The sequence below is a fragment of the Equus caballus genome, chromosome 16 (assembly GCF_041296265.1).
Source record: "Equus caballus isolate H_3958 breed thoroughbred chromosome 16, TB-T2T, whole genome shotgun sequence".
In the NCBI taxonomy this organism is placed as follows: Eukaryota; Metazoa; Chordata; class Mammalia; order Perissodactyla; family Equidae; genus Equus; species Equus caballus.
This window is the reverse complement of record NC_091699.1, coordinates 18,934,900-18,954,586: the sequence shown is the minus strand read 5'-3', so window position 1 is coordinate 18,954,586 and position 19,687 is coordinate 18,934,900. Positions and strand designations below refer to the sequence as shown.

General features: G+C 49.9%; 1 protein-coding gene across 10 annotated transcripts in view; it reads right to left on the bottom strand.

Annotated features, from left to right (window-relative positions):
* Positions 1 to 19,687, bottom strand: part of SRGAP3 (SLIT-ROBO Rho GTPase activating protein 3) — a 245,774-nt gene that overhangs the window by 58,225 nt on the left and 167,862 nt on the right. For all 10 annotated transcript variants that reach the window (XR_011427199.1, XM_014731442.3, XM_001495686.5 and 7 more), the window contains 5 exons: positions 15,805 to 15,933; positions 14,135 to 14,356; positions 12,369 to 12,470; positions 9,924 to 10,121; positions 5,359 to 5,443 (listed from right to left, as the gene is read on the bottom strand). Coding sequence is in view for 9 of the 10 variants with exons in the window: in XM_014731442.3 (XP_014586928.1) it covers positions 5,359 to 5,443; positions 9,924 to 10,121; positions 12,369 to 12,470; positions 14,135 to 14,356; positions 15,805 to 15,933 (736 nt within the window). In the remaining variant the exon portion in view is untranslated. The remainder of the gene's footprint in view (positions 1 to 5,358; positions 5,444 to 9,923; positions 10,122 to 12,368; positions 12,471 to 14,134; positions 14,357 to 15,804; positions 15,934 to 19,687) is intronic.

Sequence of the window (19,687 nt, the reverse complement as noted above, 5' to 3'; positions counted from 1 at the left end):
TTTAAAAGAAAGAACCGAGCATTTATTTTCTCTACAGAAAACAATGCTGGATGGGGCTGGGGAGAGAAATGGGGGGAGGAAGAGAGTCACAGAGGTCTGAAAATAGAACTTGGGGTGAATCAACATACAATTCCATAATTCCTAACCAAAGCCACAAGCAGTTACAAAAGTGACTGCAGTTTGTTGAATTGCAGCCAAAGACCAAAGCAGGAAAAGAGAAAATTTAGGTAAAACAGACAAATTTGTTCTGCTTAATTTGATTGCGTGTATGGGCTCTGGGGCAAAATCCTATCAGACATGAGTTTGAGTTAAATTTTCATGTAGACCCAAGACCCCAAGTCGGAGCTGGTGGCAGCCCGTGACAGGGGTAAGCCAATGGCCTGCGTTGACTATAAAAGATATGGTTTCGTTGGGGCTGCAGTCAACTGTGCAACCCTGACTTACAAAGGGGACCTGCTCCGCCGCCTCCTGGTTCCAAAATTGCCCACTCCTCCATGTGCTCACTACGGCCTAGTCACGATGCCCTTCCTTAATGCTAACTCCCACATCCCTCTCACCTTTGCATGTGCTACCCCCTCTGCCCCTGACAGCCTTCCCCAGTTTTTCACGTAGCTGGGGCCTTCTCATCCTTCAGTCTCAGCTTAAACATCACTTCCCCTCTGAGGCCTCTCTGATCACCCAGCCTAAAGCAGGTCCCCCCTCACACCCCTATGTGCACAGTTGTTCTCTGTCTGAGCCCAGCTTTCCCATCCACGCCACTTATCACAGTTCTAATTCTTTACTTGATAGTTTGTTTACTGTTTGAGGTCTCTCTTCCCCATGAGGGCAGGAACTTTTTCTCTCTTGTATACACTGTACCCCCAGTCCTGGCTCAGCACAGCACCTGGGCTTCTAGATAGACAGATGGACAGATGAACGGATAGCCAGGCGCAGGGAGGGAAGAAGCGGGAGGTAGGAATGAAAGGGTTTAGGTCCTGGAGTGGAACGTCAGAACACACTCCGAGCAGACTTGCCTCCGGCAAAGCATCTCATAGATTCTCCTTCAGCTTTAGACTCACATTCCAGCCCTCAAGAAGCCCATTACCCACATCTTTTGGAATAAATTGTCTCAAATTCTAACAAACAGCAGAAATAAAAAATGCTCTGCCCTTTACCTTCTGAGATCTGTTTGGATTTAAAAAAAATATATTTTATAGTTGGTGGCTCATTTTCTAGAAGGTCAGACTGTCTGGTCCTGGTGGACGTTTTGCTCTGTAATGGGCTATTAAATCTTGGCCTGAAAAGGTTATGTCCCATCCCTTTTACAGACAATGCACTATTCATCCTTGAGGGGCCAGAGTAAATTGAAAAGCCACTCGTATCCTGGGTGTAAACCCCGGAGCTCACAGACTACCCACAGCAATAAAAAGGTCAGAGAGCTAAGACTGAGAGATGATGATAAACTGAGAATCCTCTGGCCAATTAAACGACATAGCGACAGCCAAGGGCGTATACGGCTGTGAGCTCTTGTTCCCAAGATGCGGCAGTGACATTTCTAACTAGGAATGCCAATTTGCAGGGTACCTGGGAGCTTTCTGACTTGTGTGTCTGGGGTCAGTCATGTTCAAAAATTTGCTTCTAAGAAAAAGTGACCCAAAAGATTCCACGCTTCCTCTAACCTGTGGTTTCTTTGAGCCATGCTGTCAAAAGAGTACTTGAGGGAAACTGAGGCACATGATACTTCATTTCATTAAAAAAAAAAAAGAATCCAGTCAAAATATTCTGCCCGGCCCCATATTTCTCACCTGTTTTCAAGATTTCCAGATTGTCCCTCTCAATACAACAGAGCCCTGAGACAACATGACAGGCCATGGATGCGGGTGTGACTACCCTAGCCCCACTCTTAGGGTAGCTCTACTGACTGGAAGGGTCCATATGTGCAGGTAGGTGAACCATCTGTTGACACCAGAAGAATGAATTAGCCAAGATTCTGAGCTGTCTTTGGCTTGCTCAAGTTTCTCATGCCCCCCTTTACCCAACAGGCAAGAACTTTATCACCCAGGAGAACCAATTCTCCCAATGCGCTAGAATCCACATACACCTAGCATGCCATGGGGATACAAAAATGACTGAAGATTTAGTCTCAGCTTCAGTTTTTTCAGTAATTTTTAACTTTAGCGAATAATCATGTATCGATATTCATTAATAGTGACAAATATACCATACACATGTAAGATGAAGATATTAAAAATAGGGGAAATTGGATGTGGAGTATGTGGGAACTCTGTACTATCTTTGTAAATTTTCTGTAAATCTAAAACTATTCTAAAACAACGAGTTTATTAAAAAACAAAGTAAAACAAAGACACGAGAAGAAAACCTTCCCAGAAATGACTAGTCTAACAAGACCCATCCTGGTTATGAAAGAAGCCCGTGGCTTTTCCACTGCTGGCTTCCTAGAAAGCAGGACGATGGAGAGTCTTCCAGATGACTCTTTCTTAGCCGCCCTTGTATGTCTGAAGCTGCATTTTCCTGCAGTTTTTTGTTGCTGTTCAGCTCAAAACTTAGAAGAAGGACTGGTAAACCACATCTCAGAGCAAGGTGTAGCTGAAGGCTAAAGGAACTTGGAAGACCAAATGGGTCAGGACTTACGCCAACCAAAACTAATTATTAGTATTATTTCATTAAGGCCATTCACACAAGGGCAGTAATAAAAGGTTGCATCTGACAGCCCTCATGGGGGAGCTGAAGAGAAGCACTTTCTCATCCAGGATCTTATTTTTTAAAAGAACATCTAGTTTTCTAAATCCAGGGCATCTGATTTTGAAAATACAAGTAGCCACCAACTCACAGGGACTCGCTTTCTGTGACACAGCTCATGAGAAACAGCCCCAGCCCCCACTCCCCTGACCGTAAAAATGGATCCTCCTCTTTAATGCTAGCTGTGGAAGCTGCCTCCATTATACACTCACGCAAGCTCCTCTTTAGAACTTTCTGGCTCTTCCTTTTCTCTCCATTCTTGCTGTTTTGGTTCCCTCTGTTACCCACACTCCTGCCCCACTCACCTGGCCCAGTACCAAAATGTCAGGATGAGTAGAATTTGGATGGCAGGGAGGGGAATGAAGAAAAAGCTCCTTGCAACTCACTCTTCCCCACCCTTACACCCTAGTCAGTGAGTTTGGACAAATGTATACACCTACGTATAAACACCCCCCAAATCAGGACATAGAGCCTTTCCATCAACCCCAAAGTTCCCCAGCTCTCACCGGCTGGAACACAAAAAACTCAACTATGGTGACAGAAGTCAGATCAGTGGTTGCTTGGGGTAGAGATGGGGGGACTGACTGCAAAGGAGCACAAGGGAACTGTGGGGGTGGCGGGGATGTTCTGTATCTTCATTTGAGTGGTGCTGGTTATACCCGTGTGTATATGTTTGTCAAAAGGGATTCTACACATAAAATGGGTGTGCTTTATTATATATACAGTATATGTCAATAAAGTCGATTGAAAAAGTTCCCTCGGTATTAGCCTTAAAGCCCTGGTTATTCCTCCTGCTTGAAAACCTTCCCAGCGCTCCTGGGCCCATGCTGATCCCTTCCTCTCCTGATTCACAGCCCTCCGAGTCTGTGCTGTTCACCTGGCAATTCACCCAGTATTTCTATGTGACAGTGTTATCGCTATTTAATTTTTCATGAATTCATGAGTTGTCTCCCAGCTACACTACAAGTGCCTCGGGCTGGGAAATGGTTTAATTTCTCACCGTTTCCTCTAAAGCATGGGGCTCACAAATGCCAAGCACCTGCAGATCCCAGCAGCCTCCTTGATGGCCGCCGAGAGGACGGTATCAGGGAGGACTCGTGTGGCCAGAGCACAGCCACTGGACAGTGCACCCACAGGGAGAAGACAGTGATCCAGAGAGGGGCAAGGACGTGCTGTGGACGACAAACCCTCGCCGGCCAACGAGCGCCAGCCCCCAGCACAGCTCTCGTCCTGTCAAGCTCCTCCTTCCCCAAAAACTCCTGGGTGATCCCAGGCCTGCTTCCATCTGTCATCTCGGGATCTACCGGCATCATCACCTTAGAAATTCCCTTCATCTCTCTCATGTTGGCCCCTATTTCCTGGATCCTGGGTCCTTTTCCTTTCAGTGGAGCACATCCTTCAGCCAACAGCCCTTTCCAAACAGAACAGAAGAATGTATCTGGATGTGGGGCTCATGATACTCCAAGCAGGGTCCAGCAGCTTCAGAAACCCCAGCTCAGCTCCTCCCCTCACAGCCGAGCCTCACACCAGGACTTGCTGCAAACCATCCGTGCCCTTGGGGCTGAGTTCACGCCCTGGTGACCTTTCCATTCAACATTCATTCAGTCACTATTAACTGAGTGCCTACTCTGAGCCAGGCACTGTACTAGGCATGGGAGATAAAGTGGTAGGTAAAATAAGCCAGGAAGTCCCCACTCAGGTTGAAGATATGATACTGCTGGGGGTGGGAGCATGACCAAAGACAATAAGCAAATGAACTGGATAAAACAGGATGATTTCACATGATGATGAGCGAAAGGAAGAAAACCAAACAGAAAGTGTTTTGGAACAGAGGTGGTGATTCCATGAGGTTGGGTGGCAAGGAGAGGCTGGTGGAGAAAGTGATATCTGTGCTGACAGCTGAAGGATAAGGAGCCATCCATACAGAGATCTAGGGTAAGAGCATTCCAGGCAGAGGGAACAGCAGATGCAAAGGCCCTGGGGCAGGAATAAGCTCCGTGAATTTTGAAGGGCAGAAAGTAGCTCAGTGTGGCTGGAGCACAGTAAGGGAGTGGAGAATGGTATGAGGTCAGGGAAGCAGGCGGAGGTCAAATGACATAAGGCCTTGTGTGTCATAAGAGCAATTGGGATTTTATTCCAACCATCGCTGGAAGTCTTTGGGTAGATTTAAGCCTAGCCCCCAGGTCCTCAAGGACCAAACCCTGCCTTACACATCTGGATTTTTCTTTTTTGGACCTAGAATCCTAGCCAGGCACTCCGATAGTATTCCTGGTAAGTAGATCTGCTGAGAAGCATCAGTGTGGACCCCTGTGTTCCTGAATTCCCACCCCCTACCTATTGTGGACCCTTCTATCACTTTGCCTTGGACCCTCCCCACAACCTAAACTAAGATGTGTGTTTGCCCCGTATTTTCTGCAGCCAGACTGGACCCTCTCAGCATCTGAACCAGGGCTGTAGACGATAGACTGTACCAGCCCGCCCCGTCCTGGAGGGCAGCTCTGGTACCAGGCCTGGTTCTGCCAAGTGCCCGATGTCTCAAGCTGAAACAGCTCAAGGGGCCACAACAAAACCCAGCGAGGGAGGCAGCCCCTCGTCACAGGCCTGCGCCACCCGACTCACCTTCACCCAGGGTCTGCTTGAGCAAGTCGTGCTTGGCCTGCAGCTTAGTGATGAGGTTACTGCCGTTCACATATTCTTTAAATTTCTGTAAGACACAGGCACAAGGACATTACAGACTGCAGGCCTGAATCCTCCCGTCTCTGCCTCTGGAACGGCCCGCCAGGGCAAGGAGGTCAAAAGGAGACGGCGCCTCCCTCCTGGACCTGGCATGGGGCAGAGGGGGGCCTCTGTGCTTCTCCCTCAGGCCCCCGGCTCTGCCGAGCCCAGCTGTCGGGTCCTCTGAGCGCTCCAGGCATTTCGGGTCGGTTTTGGGAACACAAAGGAAGCTCAGGGGAGCAGCGAAGGGCGCTTCTGCCGGGTGAGGATGGCGGGAGCTCCCAGGGGAGGGCTTCTTTGGTTTTCAAAGCTCCTCTCTGGGCTTCAGGGCCGACAGCAATAACGATGGGAACCGCCCCGGGGGGCACGCAGAGCGCTTTATCCCATCAGTCAGAGAGGAGCCTTGGAACAAGTCTGTCTTTCATCTGGCCCAGCTCTTAAGGAGTATGGGCTGTGCAGGCCCCTAGAGACGGTCTGATTAAAATAACCTGAACTGCACTGGGGGATATGATTTTCTTCTTTTTACAGAAGAGACAGGTGAGGCTGGCAGAGGGAAGCGACTTTCCCAAGGTCCCCAGGCTGCCTCTAGTTCAGGGGTCCAGACAAGCACAATGCACTTCGGAGGAGCATCGAGGGGGCCATCCAGAAGAGGTGGCAGCTACCTCCCCCAGTTCAGCCGGGCCTCAGCCACACCTCTGCACAGGTGCCAGCTTCCCTCACCGGCCACCCACCCAGCATCACCGAAACACAAGCCCAGAGCGCGGCCTGCCTTGGCTGGACTTGAGCGGCCCTAGGTGCCAGCCATGCCCAGTTCATGGCTGGATCCCCAGTGCCTGCAGCTGTGCTTGGTATATAGTCAGCACTGAGAAATTTAGCTGACTCCCTGACCTGGTGGGGCGGATGTGGCAGAGTAGGGAGAGAGACAAGAAGCTAACGATAAAAGTCAGTAACATACACAATTGGTCAGATGGTGGTGAATGCTACGGATGAAAATAAGGCAGGGACGGGGGCCTAGGCGTCAGGGTGGACCTCGTGGCAAAGCTGACATTTGAGCCAAGGCCTGAAGTCGGTGAGGAAGGGCCGTGTGGGCACCCGGGGAAGGAGTGCTCTAAGCAGTTGGAATGGCAATTGCAACAGCCCTGCGAATGAAGGCACGGGGATGGGTGATGGCCCCAAATCTGCCAGCCACGTTCTCAGGAGAAACCCATTCTATCACCCCAGCCAGAATGCTCAGAAAGGGGTGCAGAGGAGCCACGAAGTGAGCTACAGAGGCTCAGGACACCCCAATAAGACCTGTAAAGGAGCGTCTGGAACATCAGCATCTCCCAGTTGAAGACGGGTATAGGGTGTAGGGTGCAGGGCCATGGGGTGGAGCAGTGACGTGTGCACAGATAAGACTGGGGTCCTTCACCCTGGCCCCACCTCGGAGGGCTCTGGAATGGCTGAGCCAGTGGGAGGGTGTGGTGTCCCCTCTCCTTGGCCATGGTCCTTAAGCTCCTAGGACCTTGTCCCTGGGTTGTTAAGCATCACTCTCTCTTGTATCTGTAGAGAACTCGACAATTTTCAAACATGCATTTTGTCCTCACCACAATCTCGGACAGCAAATGGGGGAAGCATTGTCACTCCCGTGCTCCCCATAAGGAGACAGAAGCTGGGAGCTGCGGCCACTCAGTGAGTGGCAGGTGACTGAACATTTCAGGGCCTCTCTGCCCCCTCGGGGTGAAATGACTTGGTGTTTCTCCAGGTGTGGCCTCCTACCCAGCCGGGGAGAGGGTCACAAGGCAGCTTCCTGCTCGGCAATACTGCGAGCCCGACCCCTTATTTTCATCTGAGGGCACCGCAGAGGCCAGCAGTGTTCCCATTTCTGGGGCCCACCTCGCAAGCGTGGTAGTCTGGGAACCCATGTATCTAACCAGCTTCCCACACGATTCAAATGCACACTTCAGTTTGATACCTACTCACCTAGAGTCTCTCTCTGGATGCTTCCAGTAATAACACCCCCTGATTTTATCACATGTTTAAGAACTCATCACAACAAGCAGAGCTGAGGAATAAGGAGGTATTTTCTCCACGTGCCTCGCTGCCCCAGTAGCTGAAGCTCTGATCCGAAACACGGAACTCACGCCTTGGTGGGTTGTTCACTGGTCAGTGTGAAGTACACCCCAGGCTCTGGGGCCCATGGACCCTGCCCAATTCTTCCAAGCTTCACCCAGGCGTCACATGAGACCCATGAAGGGGAGAATGCCATCAAATGGTACGGATACAGTAAAAGGAATATTATGCCCTTAAAAATACCTAAAATAATGTCACAACACAAGTCATGAGGTGTACTAGCCAACCAGGTTGATAAATTGAATATTAAGATTAAAATATAACATCTATGAACCTTAATCATGGATGTTGCTGAATTCTGTCTTTTTTTTTAAATGTGTGTGTGTGTGTGTGTGTGTGTGTGTATGGGGTTTTTTTTTTTTTTTTTTTTGGCGAGGAAGATTGTCCCTGAGCTAACATCTGTGCCAATCTTCCTCTATTTTGTATGTGGGATGCTGTCACAGCATGGCTTGATGACTGGTGTGTAGGTCCACGCCCAAGATCCAAACCCGCAAACCCCAGGCCACCGAAGCAGATCACACAAACTTAACCACTATGCCACCAGGCCGGTCCTGTGAATTCTGTCTTTTACTTTCAAGCAGACTGGACCCCTTCTCTGCTTCTGCCACCCAGATTTCTTTGCTTCTGCTGCCAAAGTGGATGAATACTCATGTGCACTCCTCACTTATCTTTGTAAGCCACAAATTTTCTTTGCAAAGACAGCAGGTCCCCAGTAGAAGTGGGGAACCCCAGAAATCGGCATAGGCTGATTTGCTAAGCTAGCTTTGTCTTCTTTCTTGAAAACAACAAAGTCAAAGACTGTTGATGAAGGAAATGCAGTATGTGTCAACTATTGGTTTTCGAGAAAGGATGTGACAAGGCCTCTCACAGGATGGAGCTGGATGTTAGAACTGGGTGGGCCTGTGACTGGTTGAATGACCACAGTCTGAAATGCTGATTCGTGGATCAGCATCAGTCTAGAGGCATGTTTTGAACAACTCTGTCTTTGGCCTTGGCCCTGCCATACCCATTAGTTTTTTTATTGACAAGCTTTAAGGTACAGAAGCCATGCTCAGTGAATCTGCAGACGCCACAAGGTCTGAAGAGACAGCATATACATTGAACAACTGGATTAGGATCTTGACAGGCTGGAGCCACGAACTGAATCTATCAAGAGCAAATCTAACTGGCGATAAATAAGAACTACCTAAGACATCACCTATACATCCTTCAGGAGGAGGGTGGCCTGGTTTAATGGCAGTACATAGGGAACATAGATTTAACTTAGCTCAAATATTAACTTACTTTAAAAAAAAATGAGCATGATCTTAGGACATATGAAAAGGAGCATACAACCTACTGTAGAAGGAGGTGAAAGTTTAGCTCTCTTCTGTGCTAGTTAGACCACTGAGGGGGTCTCACTTTAGAAGAGGCCTCGACAGACGGAACATGTTCGGGAGAGAATCCCTAGGACGCTGAGGCAACTCAAAATGAAAGCTTAGGAGGCAGGATTGAAAGAATCAGATACGTGTAGCCTGGAGAAATGAAAATGCAGCTCCCTGCAACCACAGCAAAGACTGTCATGTAGAATCAGCGTCTCTCTGGGTCGCCCCAGAGAACAGAATCAAGATCAGTGACCGGAAAGCCTAGCGAGGCAGATTTTTGAAGATAACACAGATAAGGGAAAAGGCTCTAAGATCGCTAGCCAGTGTCAAGCCAAACAAAAGGGCTGTTTGCGGGAGGAGAGGAAGCTTTCAATCCTGGGGTGCGTCCAGCAGAGTCAGAAGAATTTTTGGCAGGGCTATGGTTGAATGGGATCAAGCATCAGAAGATGGAAGGTCCCTTATAACCCTAAAATTCTCCGTTCCCTGACCACGTGTTGAACTGAAGCCCCACGCTCATCCTCGTTCCTCCCCGCCCCTGGCCGAGTGGGATGGAAGTGATCTGGGGTTTGACGGAAGGGTGGCAACTCACCAGCCACCTGCAGGGCTCACCCGGGGTGCAATTTCCAAAGCCCACACCCAAATTTAAGACAATTCAACAGGACAACCACACACATGGCCTCAGGGTCGTTCCGGGGCTTGCCCGGGCTCTGTGAGCCATGTTCCTCTCACCCTACTGGAGACAGCTCTCTCTCTGGCTTTTTTCTAGAGCAGGAGAGCTGCAAAACCATCAACCCCGGGTGAATGCCGATGCTACCCACTGCTAAGTCACTTTCTGCATTTCACAAAGCCAAGCCAGGCAGCTCAACTTGAGAAGCACGTTGGAAGAATTGTAGGTCTAACTCACCCACGTGGTTTAGCTGGTTCCTACAAGCTTGAGCTGCTCCCCGAAAGTCACAGACAGACCCTGGGTTCTGGGTGCAGGAGGCCACTTACTGTAAAATAAAACATTTCTGTTTCCTGCTGGTTGGCTCTCCTTTTGGCAATGTTGATCTTGCTCATGTAAGTCTCAGAGGCGGCCGACTTGACGGACTCTGTGGATCGACTGTGTTGGAAGGCGTCGGAGACGTCAAAGTCCTCCACGGTCAGCATGTCCTGTAAGGTCTGCATGGTGGCATCCAGGGTTTTTCTAACCTAGGGAAACACAGCATGTCAACAAAAACCCTTCAGCCGCAGAATGCCTGTGACACCTCCAAGCCATCTTCCCAGCCACTACTTTGTTTCTTCCATATAAACCAAGCCCCTAGGAGGCAGGTAGGACAAAGGTGATCATTCCCATTATATTGATTTGCAAAGTAAGGCCAAGTAGCTGGCTGGGGTGAGAACCCAGGTTGCCCAATATAAAGTCCTTTTATTGGATTGCTTCCGCCAGAGAGAACCTTGGAAAATGTTGTGATGAGGAAGGAACTCGAGTTTCTAGCTTGTTTCTCTTTACCCGGTTATATAGCCCCAAGCTAGCTCCCCCAAAGGGAGGCAGGTCCCTTGAGGAGGGTCAACACAAGAAATACTCTCCGTTCGCTTCATCCAGAGAAGGGAAGGGACAAAGTCTGGGTAAGGTGTGTGGCCATCCTCCATGAATGAATGCTCCAGCTATTTGCCACCTGAGTCCTATCCAAAGGCTCACCGAGAAAAGAGAACCTTGAGGAAGACAGATGCTGAGACACACGCGGTCTAGTCAGTCCTCCAGGACACCAGTGTCTCTCCTGGGGTCAAGTGGGACCCCCGGGAGGCCGCACATGCAGAGCCTGACCTCACAACACCCCTCACTGAACGGTGCCCAAATGGCGGACCCTATCCTTGGATGGAGGATCATTCCGAAAATGGCCCAGGAGAAACTCATCTACATTCGTTGTTAAATGATTGTCAGTCAAAGTCGCTTTCTTGTCACTCAGATCTCAACTCAGATGTTACCTCCTGGGGGCATTAGCCCCCACCCCCCACATACCATTCTCAACCCAGTGCCTATCACTGTCTGATATTTGCATACTCATTCACTTATTGGTTGACCTGTTGCTGTGTTTTAACTATTCTCTGCCTTCTCTCACCAGAACATCAACTCCGTGAGAGGTGGTCCTGTGTCGTCTTGTTCACTCACATCAGTCTGCGGCGAGCACAGTGGTTAGTGCACCGTGCGTGCTTAATAAATACCTAAATAAATGGTACTGGAATAAACACTCGTTGAGTGAATCAGTTCTTCTTTCTAGCATAGCCCGACAGGAAGTTCAGGTTCAACATTAAGCATTCCCATGGCCCTGAGCAGCCTATACGGAGGGACACTTGCTTCATTCTCCTTCCTGTGGCCCTGATTTCTAATTTAAATTCCATTAACATTATTACCCATATACTGCTCCATGTAAACAATTTAAAACACTTCAGGGGAAGATGTAGGGCATAAATAAAGAAAGAAAACACTCTGTTCATCTCCTCTCTCTTCTCAGGTTTGAAAAGCAATTATATAATTTGTCTCCACATAACCTCTCCCCAGGGCCTGCTTTGACTCGTTCCCATCCTGTGCTACAGTCTGCCTCACGTTCATCCCAGCTCTGTCCTTTGTGGCAACACAAAGCACAGCTGCCCTCTCTGCCCAGGACAGCCCTCCTGAGAGGTGAAGACAGGGTCCATGACTCTCCATCTCCTGCCATGACCGCCCTTCTCAAGGATACACCTGCTCATGATCTCAAATGCCACTCCCACATCCTGGTGTCCTCCAGTTGGTGGACACCCTCCCTGCATGGAAGCATCCAGATTGGAAGAGGATGTTTCGTGTCTGGCCTCGTCAGTCCACGTCAGAATGGAACCACCACGGCTGCTATCTCCGTTGGAACCCTCCCAGTGGTAACCTGTGTCACCAGCTGATGGGAGGTGTGCTGGCCATGGTAAGACAGAAGATATTTGGAGCTCAGAATCCATGACACATTTAGTGTGCTCCGGGTTTCTTTCATTGTGTAATTTTAAATACTTACTATTATTTCTGATGATAAAAATAACATAAACTCATTGCAGAAAGAAAAGCACAAAGGAAAAAACCCAGAAACCATCTAAAATCCCACAACCCAGATATAACCACAATTAACATTTCCAGGTATTTCCTTCCAGTCTTTTTTCTATGCCTGTGAATACACACAGATACACAAGCACATGTTTACCCTGGTTAGGATAATACTGAACACAGAGCTCTAGTTCCTCTCTGTTTTTCTTTAATGCCTTGTGAGCATTCCCCCACGCCATTAAAGCTTCTCGGTGTGCGTGGTTTTCATGGTTGTGTAATATTCCATCTTACAGATGAGCCCTCATTTCTTATGCGTTCCAGGGCAAGCGTCAACTTCCCAGGATAAGCCAGGCCCTTGTAAGGAAATCCTCCCAGGCAGAGGGCTCACTCACCTCCTCATTCTCTATCTTGAGAGTGGCCAGTCTGGACTGCAGCTGGTGGTACCGCATGAGCAGTTCCGTCTGGACGGGCTGCTGAGCACTGACCTGGCACACCTGCAGAGACAACAGCCACCACCTGTGGTTGCCCAGGGCCCTTGTCACCTGTGTGCAGCTAGGGCAGGAGCTCTCATTAACATCCCTACCAACAGTTGAGGAAGCAGGCTGGGAAAGGTTAAGTGAGCTGCCCAAGGCCTCACGGCTTATACCTGGCAATGCCAGGTGGAACCAGGGGCCACCCTCTCGCGTTGCAAGGTGTAGCCTCTCAGTTGTGGTCTTCTACGTTTGCACAGCACTTGAGGGTTTTCTAAGAGATCTCACATCATCTCATTAAGTGAGACTAGTTAGTTTCCGGGCAGGAAGTTGTGGTAAGAAAGCAACCACCTAAGAGAAGCCAATGAAAAGAACGATGAACGGGAAACAAGCAGCAAGAGCTCCGACTCCGCAGCAGGAAGATGCTGCAGAGGCGGCCTGAGGCGAGTGCTCTCGTGGCCCTGCTTCCCAGGGCTGATTAGGTGAGAGGCGGAGAGAAGACTGTCCTCCCTACGCCCGTTCCAGCCAGGGCTCTGTTCCTACCTGGGGCTGGGTTGCCTGGTGTCGCTCAGCTGAGATCATAAGGCACAGAACGGCTCTGAAATTTACTAGTTGTTTACCACTAGCTAAGCAACCCAAACTTCACAGTTACCAGTGGTAACCACGAACCCAGAATCTTCAGGTCCAGTTGATGGGCCAAAAGGGTTGGACACAAAGGTAAAGGGGTGGGGCGGGAACTGTGGGGAGCCCTGAAGAAGGCCTGTCTCTTGCAAATGAAGAAAGTGGTCAGAGCCATCTGGAAGGTCCAGCAAATGCCGTCTTCTAAGGTGCCTCCTTGCCAACCAGGTACAGCAGACGGCCCAGCTGAGCTCCCACGGGGACCCAGAGGTTGGTGGGGTCTGGTACACTGTTGGTCTGAGTCCCCCCAGCTCCCCTGTGCAGGGGTGGGCTATGTCTAGGCGGAGGGAACCGGGTCACTAGGAGAAAGTTCTGTGCACATATCCCTGGGGGTGCAGATGGCAGAGATGGGGAGGCAGATGTGACGACTACTGGCTGTCCTCGCTTTGGTTCCGGGGACTAGGGCCTGAGCCCTAGAGAGAGGGAGGAATGACATGGAAAAGCTCAAGGAGTTATTTGCGTAAGGGATTTTGTGACACTTGGATAAGCAGTGTGCTGCTGTGGGGCCAGTGACAAGTGCCTTCTGCCATTTTTCCCCCAGACCATAGCAAGGATCTGAGCCGCACAGTGCTGAAGGAAATCAGCCGGCTGGTCTGCCAAGGACTCGCAGCACTGGAGACAGGCCATGCCCTGGCGAGGGAGCTGGTCAGAGTGGCCGTGGGGAGGCTTGGCCCTCCGTGATCTGAGGGCATCGAGGGAAGAATGTCAGACGACTGTTTGGGGTCAGATGGAGGACTCCCTGGGCGTCTTCTAGACACAACTGGGAGAGCTTTGAAGCGGGGGTAAGGGCCTGCAATTCTGCGGGTGGGAGGCCTAAGCAACAAGATCAGCGCACTAGTGGTGAACTCCTCGGCTGGGCAAGCCCATGAACCAAGCGCTTGACCCCAGGCCTCTGAGACACGCATCCTGCGTGTGCAACGGGGCTGACACTCCCCTCCCACCGGCATTCCGGGGGCACGTGGGAGAAGAGGCTGAAGCAGCCTCAGCACGGGCTCCTGGGAGACACCCACCTCATCCCCCATGTGGGGCTGGAACTCGAACTTGAGCGGAGGGCAGAAGACCTGGTTGCACATGTCCATGACGGTGTGCTTGTCGCTTCGGGAATCCAGGTTGTCCACTGCATTCTCGATGACGTCCAGCCCCTCGTGGCGAGAGGTTTCCAGGTTGTACTCGGCGGAGAGGTAGGTCCGAAAGGTGCGGGCCAGGCTGGCGTGGAAGCCCAGGTCACAGCACTTGGAGAGAGGCACAGGACAGAGGGTGAGGGGAGGGCTGTGCCATCGCGGGGGACCACAGCCATTTCCTGCCCCATCACTCTGACTCGTGATCACTTCCCGCTCCACAGTCCAATCTTTCCTCCTGGAGGCCCTTGGGCACTTTTGAATCCTACGGCACAAATCACGCCAGAGCCCTTAGAGGGAGCTGGACGCCGGGATTCGGGCAACAGCAGAGCGTCCCTCGGCTCCCCAACTGCACCACGTCCCTCCTCATCTCTAGGCTTTCCCACACGCACTCCTTCTGCCTGGAAGACTCTTCCTTTCTCTTCCTGCCTAAATTCTCTTCCTTCAGGTTTCAATTTAGAGGTCACTTCCTCCAGGACGTCCTCCTTGATGTTCTCCCCACTCAGAGTTTACAAGAGATGTCCCTCCCCCGGAGTCCGCATCTCCCTCCACCTCCTCACTGTGACACCTGCACTTGACATTGTCATTGCCTGTTAACAGGTCAGGGGTATGCAGACTCCCTGGCTCTTGTCCACTGCAGCACCTCAAGACTGAGCTAGTAGGTGCTCAATAAAAATTTGGCAAATGAAAAAATGAAAGGGCTAGAAAGAGTGGAAAGGAAAGTTGAAAGGTAGGAAAGAGGAGGAGGCTGGCCTAGGAATGGCCCGGGCAGGGCCAAGCAGCTCCCTCTCCCTGGGGAGGTGATAATGGGTCCCCTCTGTTGCTATGGGAACAGCAATGATGCTCTGCCTTCCTGATGGGACGCACCAGGGCCAGAGGAAAAGGATCCACTAGTCTGGGACCTTTACTGAGCATCGACTGGGCCAGATCCCTGTCTGCGTGGGATGGGGAGACACGAGAAACAGTTCCAGCTCCAAGAGATCACACAGACGTCCTCCCCGATGGCACTGCTCACAATGTTCCTTCTCCAAGCCTGGTTTTCCTCCAGTGTGTCCACATGGTTGGTACCCAGTGTTCCATTCTCCTTTCCCTTAAACTGCCTGATTTCTCCCAAAATAACACCCTGACATAAAGCTGATCTGGGTAATGCTGTCTCATTCACTATTTTCTTTCAGGTGTGTGTGTGTGTGTCTGGCAAACTAGACCTGAGGGCACTGAACATACATATAAACGTCTTTACCACACTGGGCAGTCCCCCACGGCATGAACTGTGCGCCATCACACCCAGCACAGGGCCTGGTGTGAAGGAGGACACCTGGGACATGCACGTTGAACACATGACCTCCTGACCCCACCACACTGGGGCCATCAGAGGCCCAGTCCCACCCACGGAAGCAGAAACCAGGAGGTGAGACTCATCTCCCAGGTCCCCAGGGCTCACTGCCCTTCCCCTCCTTCTGGGCTCAAGGGACATGCCACCCTGGCACATCAGCCAAGGACAAGGGCCAGCCCCTCCTTCAGCAGATGATCTGTGCCAGCTCAGGCGCAGGCCCCATGCTCACGTCAATCAGGTCGGAGACATCGTGGATGTAGTATTTGCTTATGGCTGCGTTGGTGGCCGCCAGGTTCAGCAGGTAGTCGTTCCGGGCTTTCGTGCATTTCAGCTTGTTCTCAGAATACTTTGCCTGCCTCTGGAAGAAGAAAAGGGTAGGTGTAAGAGCTGAGCTGTTGACGGGAGGGATTTGGGGTTTTTTTTCCGGTCACGGCCTGCGATTCACTCTCCCGCACACCTCCGGGACGCCTCACTCCACATGCCAGGCGAGGGAGATGTGGACCCTGTACTCAGAAAGCTCACCTTCCAATGCACGTGTGTAGCCAAGGGCGCTAGTCGATATGCAGCAGCCTCGTCCTGGTCTCTATCAGAGCAGAGTGTAAATAAGGCCTCCTGAGTGCCCTACTCCACACCCCCACAGCTGCCCAGACTGTGACGATGGCCTGTGAAGCCACCTGGCTCCCGTCCACCTCTCGAGCCCCTCTACCTCCATGCTCCCCATCACCACCCAGCCACCTCTGCCTATCCTTTAAGAGGCCAAGTTCATTCCTGCCTCTAGGACTTCAGACTCATTCCCTCCTCCTGGCAGGCCATCCTTCCGAGTCTCTATGTGGCTTGTTCCTTCTTGTCATTCAGGTCCTTACCAAGGTCACATTGTCAGATTGGCCTCTGATGGCAACCTTGTCTAAAATGTGTCCCCAGCATCTCCACTGCTTTCCCCCGCGCCACACTTGCTACCCCCTCGCCCTGCCCTATTTTTTTTCATTTATTTAATCCTTATTCAATTTTTAGCTATTATTTTCATTTTTATTTAATTTGTTTGTCTTTATTTTTTTCAGAGCAGTTTTAGGTTCACAGCAAAACGGAGAGAAAGGTACAGAGAGTTCCCATATACCTCCTGCCCCACACACAGCCTCCCCGTTATCAACACCCCCCACCAGAGCGGTATATGTGTTAAAGTGATGAACCTACATTGACACGACATAATCACCCAGGGTCCATAGTTTACCCTAGGGTTCACTCTTGGCGTTGTGCCCTCTATGGGTTTAGACAAATGCGTAATGGCATGCATCCATCCTTATGGTACCAGACAGAGTCATTTCCTCTGTGCTCCGCCCACTCATCCCTCCCTCCCACCTGACCCCTGGCAACACTGCTCTTTCACCATCTCCTTTTTACTGCTCGCCTTTTCCAGAGCAGCCTTTTCAGACCGGCTTCTTTCACTTAGTCATGTGTGTTTATGGTTCCTCCCTGTCTTTTCACAGCCTGACAGCCCACTTCTCTTTGGTGCTGAACAATATTCCATGCTCTGGAGGAACCACAGCTTACCATCCGTTCACCTACTGAAGGACATCTTGGTTGTTCTATTTTTCTTCATAAGCACATATAATCTGAAATTATATTTTTTACCTCTTTGTTTACTTGCTGATTTTTGGTGTCCCCCACTAGACAGTAAGCTCCGTGAAGTCAGGGCCCTGGCCTGCCTTGCTCACCACTGGGCCCACAGCACTAGAGCCGTCCCTGCACGGCAGGCAGTAAATGACTCCCAGCGGTCCGGATGGGAGTGGGGAGGAGAGGCGGGGTGGGCGCCAGGCTTGCCTCGGGCCCGACTGCCTCCTGGGAAGCTGCTTCTGGTCTGGGCCAGCCTGGGGGGATGGGGTAAAGAGTAAGTGGGCTAGAGAGCTGTCCCCTTGCGCCTGTCAGACTGATGAGTCCCGCTGCTGGGCAAAAGACAGCGCTCCTTAAAGAAACAGGGGTTTCCTCCATCCCCTAGGCTCTCTTAAACCCTCCTGACTCCAGATGCAGTCTCCTCGCCAATTAGGAGAGGTGCTCCTTTGTCAACCTTTTAGTTCTCTTCGGGGATCTCCTATGACCTTTCTCCAAACTCCTTTTATTCTGGAAATTTCCAGAAACAAACTTCTCCTGGCAGTTACTTCCTGTGCCAGCCATGTACCCAACCCCCACAGAGAGTTTTGATAGTCCTGGCCCACTTCCAGGGGGGTACTATGATCCTGAGACCATTTTCAGCCCTTCATGGATTCATAAAATTTTATACCTAGAGAGGACAGTAAAGGTATCTTAGTTTAATTCATCCATTTTATAGGCGAAGAAATGAGAACTGAAGAGGAGCAGTGGCTTGTCTAAGAGTCCAATGGTTAATTTGCAGACAACTCTAAAGTGCAAATCAGTCTCCAGACTCCCCAGCCAGCACGCTCTCCAACCCCGGCGGTACCCGTTGATGCTGTGGATCTGTAATTCCCTGCCTGGTTATCTTATCTGTATTTATTCACTTTTAGAATATTCATAGAGTTGCACAACTATCACCATTATCTAAGTAGAATATTTTCATCACCCCAAAAAGAACCCCTGCACCCATTGGCAGTCACTCTCCACTTTCCATAGAATCCTACAATATGTGGCTTTTTGTGTCTGGCTTCTTTCATTTAACATAATGTTTTCAAAATGCATCCATATTATAGCACGAATCCATTCCTTTTTATGACTGAATAATATTCAATTGCATGGATATACCATATTTTACTCATTTATTCATCAGATGATGGACATATGGGTTGTTTCCACATTTTGGCTTTTATGAATAATGCTGCTATGAACATTCATGAACAAATTTTTGTATGGACGTACGTTTTCACTTCTCCTGAGTAGACAGCTAGGAGTGGAACTGTTGAGTCATGTGGTGACTTAGTCTATGTTTAACATTTTGAGGGACTGACAAACTGTTTTCCAAAGTGGCTGAACCATTTTACATTCCCCCCAGCAGCATACGAGGGTTCCAATTTCTCCACATCCTCACTAACACTTGTTATTGTCTGCCTTTTTTATTTCAGCCATCCTAGTGGGTGTGAAGTGGTATCTCACTGTGGTTTTGATTCGCATTTCCTTAATGACTAATGATGCTGAGCATCTCTTCATGTACTTATTGCTCATTTATATACGTTCTTTAGAGAAATCTCTGTTCAAATCTTTTGCCCATTTTTTAAATTGGGTCTCCGTCTGGTTATTGTGAGGCCTATTTTTCTTTGCCTTCAGAAGTCACCCAGAAATTTTATTTTATTTGCCTCTGGTTACTTTTCCACCATATCCCTGGTCCTGTTGGATTTTGTTCCCACCCAACTGCCTATGATTTTCACAACTGTAGGATCATAGAATCATAGAATTAGACTCATAGAGGCCCAAATAAATGTCTGGTGCAATGTTTGGCACAGAGAAAGAACTCAGGAAATGTTTGCTGATTGCATGGAATGAATGAATGTATGGAATTCAATAAGAAAATCACAATCTTTTAAGAAGAAAGGAACCTTGAAGTAACCTAGTCTAGGATAACAAAAAGGCAGCACTGCACTGCCCCTCTTAACTCCCTGGCCATGGCAGACATCATTAATGGATCACAGCACTGTTTTGGGGGTTTTTTTGCTGAGGAAGATTGGCAAGCTAACATCTGTGCCAAGCTTCCTCTATTTTGTATGTGGGTCACCACCACAGCATGGCTGCCAACAAGTGGTGTAGGTCTGTGTGGGGAACTGAACATGGGCTACCGAAGTGGAGTGCCCTGAACTTAACCACTAGGCACGGGGTGGCTGTCACAGCACTGTTTTAAACTAAAGCCTGGAGGGGGCTCACAATCCTCAACACAGAGCTCTGGGCAGCCACTGCCAATAGATCAGAGCTGACATGAGAGGAAATTTATTTGCCATTGTTGTCAGATTTTAAAACTGAAGTTCAGAGAAGGGTTATAAATGTGACATTTTCAAAACCCAGCCTGCCTCCAAAGCCAGCACCCCTTTCACGATGCCCTACACTGAAGCACTTTTCCAGCACCAAGACACAGGGCTTCTAAATCGCCCACCCTCGGCTCGGCAGTGGCAATTTCA